At 41.2% G+C, this 7,600-nt stretch overlaps 1 protein-coding gene across 1 annotated transcript; it reads right to left on the bottom strand.

Annotated features, from left to right (window-relative positions):
• Positions 1-3,904: 3,904 nt before the first annotated feature.
• On the bottom strand, positions 3,905-7,254 carry rnasekb (ribonuclease, RNase K b). Its single transcript, XM_083774932.1, has 3 exons — positions 7,034-7,254; positions 5,155-5,237; positions 3,905-4,636 (listed from the first exon to the last, which is right to left on the bottom strand). Exons 1-3 carry the CDS (start codon positions 7,109-7,111, stop codon positions 4,492-4,494), a joined length of 306 nt encoding a protein of 101 aa, XP_083631058.1. The 5' UTR covers positions 7,112-7,254; the 3' UTR covers positions 3,905-4,491.
• Positions 7,255-7,600: the final 346 nt, after the last annotated feature.

Genomic DNA, 7,600 nt, shown 5'->3' with positions numbered 1-7,600 from the left:
ATTCTCCTGTGGGTCGGCGGCGGTGTTGGTTATGACTGTTGGCCACCAGTTGTGATGCAACAGAGTTCGCTGTGATCGTTGTGAATTATGGGTGGCTCCCTGAGGTCCTTGATCCCCATGGTCATTGAAGCGTGCACACACGCACGCACACACACATGCACCTACACACGCACGGGCGCACATGTGCATGCACACGCTAACCAAATGTAACTCTGAGAGTGTAACACATGTAACCAAATGGACCCTTACAGCTCTAACTCTGAGAGTATATATGGTGGCCGACGGGCACGTACAAGTCTAGTGTAACCAAATGGACCATTTGGTCCATGTCTGTAAGTCTGAGAGTGTAACACATGTAACCAAATGGACCCTTACAGGTCTGTCATTCTGAGAGTGTAACACATGTAACCAAATAGACCCTTACAGGTCTTTAACTCTGAGAGTGTAACACATGTAACCAAATTGACCCTTACAGGTCCAACACTGGTTATCGAAGCATGTACACACGCACGCACGTGTAACCAAATGGATCCTTACAGATCCAACACTGTTTTTTGTTAATCATCGAATGAAATGTGGGAGGTCGGCAAAAGAGAAAGTTTAAAAAATCAAAGCAAAGGTAATTCGAAAATGTTATTTTTGTGCTTTTGTGTTTCTCTTCTTTATACATTACTTTACTGTTTGAAATGTAAAATTTACATTTCAACGAAAGGACCTGTAAAGGACAACACAAAACCTAAGGCACTGGTGTCGTACTTCTGGTTTACCGGAACGGGGTTCAACTCCCTGCAGTGCCCTGCTCAATGTGTTGTATTTACATGGTTCATTGAACGGGGTTCAACTCCCTGCAGTGCCCTGCTCAATGTGTTGTATTTACATGGTTCATTGAACGGGGTTCAACTCCCTGCAGTGCCCTGCTCAATGTGTTGTATTTACATGGTTCATTGAACGGGGTTCAACTCCCTGCAGTGCCCTGCTCAATGTGTTGTATTTACATGGTTCATTGAACGGGGTTCAACTCCCTGCAGTGCCCTGCTCAATGTGTTGTATTTACATGGTTCATTGGTCCATGGTCTCAGAGGTCATTGAGCGGCGCGCTATAGTGCGCGATTCTTCATCATTGTTGAGGATTTAAAAAAAGGTGAAAATCGCGGAAAAGTGAAGGGCTATAGTCCATGGTGTCGGACTGCATACTGGTCACGGTAATTTATACTGGTCAAGGTAATTTACACTGATCAAGGTCATTTATACTGGTCAAGGTCATTTATACTGATCAAGGTCATTTATACTGGTGAAGGTCATTTATACTGATCAAGGTCATTTATACTGGTGAAGGTCATTTATACATGTCAAGGTCATTAATCCATGGTCTCGGAGGTCATACAATAGTATGTCGTTTTTTTTCGATTTCGGAGGATTTGAAAAAAAAGGTGAAAATCGCGGAAAAGAGAAAGGCTATAGTCCATGGTCACGGACCGCATACTGGTCAAGGTCATTTATACTGGTCAAGGTCATATATACTGGTGAAGGTCATTTACTAATCTTATGAAGGTCATTTATACTGCTCAAGGTCAGTGATTGATTGATTGATTGTCGAATTACAGTACATTTCAAGCACAAACTCAATACTAAAAAGTTCCAGCATGTGTCTCCACAGTAAGCTGAATAACAAAGTGTGAATGTAGTTTCTAGGTGAAAGTGATTTTTAAATTTCCCCATTGACATGAATGGGAAAAGGCAAAAATTCACATTCAAGTATTTGTTCCTCGGAGACTGTAATCACTATAGTTACAAAACTTTTAGGGATAATTCAACATTATCCCTAAAATTATTTAACCCTAAAATTTTATCGGTCGGCCTCATGGTGGCGCTATAACAGCCCACTTTACCTTTTGGCTTATAACTCTTGAACCGTAGGTCGTAAAATAAAAAATATTTTTTCCCTGGATTCCTTGGGTCATGACGCATCTCCCCATATAGGCCACGCCCATTTCCGCCATGATAGATTTTCCGCCATTTTGAATTTTGTCCAAAACACACTTTTTGCTTTTCCTCCTACAGATTTTGTCCAAATCTCACAGAAATCGGCACACGTGATCTCTGGACCCATCCAATTAAAACTGAACTGCAGAATTTTGAAAGTGCGTATCGTTCGGCCGTAATCCTCTTCCGAAGTTAGGAGGGGCCTATATCACAAAAAATGCCATAAATCACGAACGGAATGTCCAATCCATCCCACATTTCAATCACATGTCCGGGGTGGTTCAATCAACCAAGTTCTAAAAGCAATTCCATTTTCATCCATAGGGGGCGCCGCAAATGCGAGAAATGTAACCGTTTGTCGCAAAAACATGAATTTCGGGGGTTAAATCCCCTCCGAATTACTTACGCATGATCTAAGGCGTGACTTGAAATTGTAATTGGCTGGCAATACTAGTGGGAGGGGCATATGTAAGCCACTGCGGCAACCACACTCTGCAATTTTTTTAAATTGCGAATTTTCTAGTTTTTATTATTATTATCCTTATTCTCTTCTGGGGACTTGCTTTGTTTTTCCACAAAGGGGCGCAGTAGATCTTGGACCACAGAGTCTCTCCTTGGAATATCTTCCAGAATATTCTTCATTTTGAGAATTGACTTCTTTATTCCCAAGTGTTGTATTATTATTTGCGGCATCTCGTCTCTTAATTTATTTTTCTTCATGGATTTCCATTTCTTCTCTTCCTTGTTTGGTTTCATCTCTAGGATAAAGCACAAAAGAATAAAACTTTTGGTCCTCACTAATGATCATGATAGAACACCAAATTGTTTGCCTACTCTGTGAATCATAGGAGGGCTGTGGGCAGTTCAGAAACCCATCCACCTGCATGATGGGGAACCAAGCTAATGGAAACTGCAGGCTTTCTATTCCTAAAAAGTTACAATACAAAAATGGAAGCCATCTTTCTCATGATAATAAAAATCTAAATTGGAACCAAATTCTATTTTACAGGAAATCACAAAAACAAGACAAAGACATGTGTTAATGCGTGGCTGCATGGGAGTTGGGAGCCCCTTTTGGGGCTTTCCACTGCAGGACTGGAAAGCCAAACGGGTTCCCATGCCGATTCACTATAGGCTACAGCTTGAGTTTAAAAGTCATTTTGTCAGGAATATGTTCGAATTTTCTACTTAGTGCTTAAAAACAAAACTGTCACATTAAAAATATCACCATTGTTGTTTTTCATTGTTTATTCATTTCAAGTCCAAGTTCAATTTAATTCCCATATAGCGCACATCCTGGCCAGGGCGCATAACGTCGACTTCATTTTAAAAGCACTCAAAACCCTTCACATATTAACAAAATGTACTTTAGTCTTCTTTGTTGTTGAGTCTCCCCATCTCTCCTGCTAAATGCATTTTCAGGTAAGGATACCAATCAGGAGAGAACTTGCACAGAACGGCCTACATGAAAATGATGGGACTATATGAGCAAAGAAAAAGGTAGTGGAGTCTCAAAAGTGTATAATTATGCTGCTGTGCAACCCCACCTTCAGTACCACTAGGTATCGGTTTGCTTTTTGGAAGCACTGGTATGACTGTTTATTGTAAAACTGATGTTTTTATGGGTTAGGGGTGTTACCCCTAACCCATAAAAACATCAGTTTGTATGTAGTATTTTATGTTGTCTGTTTTTAACTGGACCGGAGTCTGAATAAATAAACTGGAGCAGCACGGACATTTAGAGCCTTATTAGGTGCTAAGTATACAAAAACAACTAACGTCGTTTTTGTAAAAGGCTCTAAATGTCCGTGCTGCTCCAGTCTCTTCTCCTTCTGCAACTTATGTCCCTGTAACCGTGAAGCACCGGATCAGCAGTTTCAGGCTTGAGGCGCGTTGGTACTTACTTTTACATTTCCTCTCCAAGTCAGAGACATTCTCATATTTAGAGATCCTCTTTATTGCAGGGAATATCCACAATAAAACGTTCATCACAATATACATTTGTTTCGTCTCCAGTTAATGTACACATCAAACGTTTCCTTGCCTTTAAACAGTAACACATGGGTTGTTTCATCAAACACTGTTACGGATTTACAGTCTATTATTCACATGGTCCAACTTTTGGTCAGTTTTATGAACTTTACCAGAGGAATGATAACATACAACGCCAGTACACCGCACAGAAACACAATGAGCACACAAACTATCTTAACTTAAATCAATTGGCCCATTAGAAGGCTCTCTGTTTCCCTTTGGTAACATAAACTGGAATAATAAAGTGGGTAAAATGCATAACCGTTTGCAATTCGCTTCTTTTTGTTTTCATTTTATGCATTTTTAAACTGGTACATGACCACATGACATGTCTACATGTCGGCCTACATGTTGATATGTAACAGTTCTTCAGTACACACCAATGGGTTGCTTGGCCACCCATACAATAACTTCATAACATAACCTCTACACACATTAAATAAAACCACCAGTGCAACACATTTCTCTCCCTCCTTATGTGACCATGTACTCCTGTCGTTTGTTAAGTCGGACCTGGCACAGGGAGACGGCCCCGACTGCTACGTAGACGGCTGCAGCGATGAAGCAGTTGATTCCCACCTGGTTGTACAGGCTGTATATGTTACTTGGTGGGTTCTTGCTGTGGGTTACAAAAAAATGCCACATTAAGCTGATCAGCAGCAGTGAATATGAAGTAATTGTTTTAACCCATTTATATGTAGCTCAACATGATACAGTTTACTCTAATGCTCAAGAAGCAACATAACTGTAAATAAACATGTAAAATTGAGACAAAGAGATAACAGTAATGCAGAAGGAGGAGAGGACACTGGAGCAGCACGGACATTTTAAGCCTTTAATGTAGGTGCTAGTATACAAACGACTAACGTTTCGACCTAAAAGGTTTTCTGAAGACCTTTTAGGTCGAAACGAGATACCTGATGAAGGTCGTTTAACGTTGTCATCTGAATAAAACTACTGCTCTATAAGTGAAGACAGTGTGCGGGACCCTTATCTTCTCTGCATTTCTATTTGTGAAATGTACAGTAGTCGATGTGGTTGTCCAAAGCGATAATCTATGTACTGCTAGAAACTTCAGTTGCAATGTAAGAGATGTGTAGGCCTACAGTCCCATATAGAGCAGCTCTGGTCACTTACTCGTTACGAATGTCCTCCTCAGTGTAGGGTACATCCTCAATCAGCACGGCTGACTTGGCACTAAAGAAAATGCCTAGCATGGCCTGTAATATCAGAGAGCAACACAATCAGAACTTGGAAGTATAGTTCATAAAGTAAGTTTGTACAAAATAATTCAACTTGGGGATGTTGCCCATAGATCACAGTAATGGTGGTAAAGAAAACACAGGATAAAAAAAAGATGAATGTTGAAAATATAGCTGATCAGTGATTCAAAATTTGCATTGAGTGATGTGCCAGCGCACCACAAATAGTAGCCCCACTCGGAACCCTACATAAAGTTTCTGACAGTTGGATGACTTTACGTAGGGTCCTGTCCCATCTCTCCCACGCTAAATGGAATACAGACGTACATACGTTCTGAAATGCGCTTTTTTGATGGGGGTTAGATGTTTCAAAATAAGCATATAGGAGCTATAGGGGTCAACGGAAACGTCAGAGAATTTTCCTTTGGAGCAGAAGCTGTTTTTAAGGTCTTTGTTTGACCGTTTTGGCAGCTCTGAAATTCTCTCTTCCTTCCTTGACTTCCTTATTGACATCCCATTGTACCGCCTCCAGCACCGACAGTGGCTAGCTGCGCGTCCCTACGTTCCTGCCTCTGATCTGCTCTGTCGCAGCTAGCCAGTGTCGGTGCTGGAGGCGGTACAATGGGATGTCAATAAGGAAGTCAAGGAAGGAATGAAGGAAGAGAGAATTTTAGACCTGCCAAAACGGTCAAACAAATACTGTTACTTAACGGCTTCTGCTCCAAAGGAAAATTCTCTGACGTCGTCTCCTATTGCTCCTATATGCTTCTTTTGAAACATCTAACTCCCATCAAAAAAGCGCAGCATGACTATTTCCGAACGTATGTACGTCTGTATTCCATTTAGCGTGGGAGAGATGGGACGGGACCCTACGTAAACTCATCCAAATGTCAGAAACTTTACGTAGGGTTCCGAGCGGGCTACCCAAATAGTAGATGTTATATTGTTACAAAATAATACGAAATTGTTAGACACGTAGAATATTTTAAACATATCAATCATATACTCGGCTGGGTTAGCGAGCAATACACAATGGAATATCAAGATTGTTTTTAATTTGCCAGCCCTTTCAAACCAATTGTAATATTGTGTAACATATTATACAATTATGTGACAAGATAGTAAGGTTCCAATGGCATTGTGAATGCTTTGTATTCTATTAAATCGAGGGAATTATTTTGGCTACAAGGAACGTTTATTTTTGAAAAGATGGTGTGGTGTATTACAGTGTACACACTCCTAGTCCTACCTAGAAAAGAATAGTACCATACCATATCAATAAATACACGTTTAGCATGTACATGTCTACATAACATAGAAGGGCAGAGTGTCACATTTAAAATAATCCAAGTAGCCTAAATCTGATCAAATTCAGATATCAACTAAACTGTGTTAACCACATCGCAATACAATGCACCTGCACAGTGCACACCATCTCCCTCCCATATGCTAAACACAGTAATTTCATAATCCATAGCGGTGGTTAATTTACATAACTTAATTCGTTATGTATTATATCAAATGCTGTGTGGTAAACTGTAAGAGGCCAGGCCTAGCTGGGACCAGTCTATTTGCTGGAAGTAGCCTAGGTATTGGAATTACATGGAGGGTGCACCTGCCTATGTATTGCAAAAATATCTTATCTTTTATCGTTTGACTAATTTCAACAAGTTGACATGCATAATATAAGTGGCTTCACTGGCTTGCGAAAAATAGATGTTGCGTTAAAGTCTGTTCCATTCACTAATCGACCCCCCCACATCTCTCTCAATACAAACTGTGATGCTGCGGCCATAATGGCACCATCTCCTTACCAGCATGATCACTCCCCATATACTGATCACTATTCCACACGCGGCCATCTTCGGACCGCAGAATAATAGCGACGGCATTTCTCAATTTGACCCTTTTCTCAATCAGTTACAGAAAAATACGATCCACTAAAACGAGAAGCGTCGCTTCATGGATAACAGAGGCGTCCGCGTATTCCGTGTCAACTCAACCCCCCACCATCAGCTGATATGCGATCACGACGCTCGGCGATTCCCGGTAGGATTCGGCGATGGTCGGCTCTGTTGGAGAGATTAGGCTGGAGTGAATTCACTTTGCACTTGCAGTTTGCAGAGGGATGATCCGGTTAAAAGCGGACACGGAAACTGTGTGTGTGCATGTGTGTGTGTGTGTGTGTGTGTGTGTGTGTGTGTGTGTACAGTACACACTTAACCTGGCTAAACCAGGCCGAATCAACACACTGGCTCTAGACAGGATCTGTGCACGGAGCAGTAAACCATGCTGACGGCCGCGAGCTTAAACTAGGACAACCAATCAGAAAAGATGTGTGAGACGTTCTTGAATTGTCAGACTGAGACTGACCAATGACG

This window comes from Protomyctophum parallelum (assembly GCF_964188405.1).
Source record: "Protomyctophum parallelum genome assembly, chromosome: 1".
Lineage (NCBI taxonomy): Eukaryota > Metazoa > Chordata > Actinopteri > Myctophiformes > Myctophidae > Protomyctophum > Protomyctophum parallelum.
The sequence above is the reverse complement of the archived record's forward strand: the minus strand, read 5'-3'. Positions and strand labels throughout refer to the sequence as shown.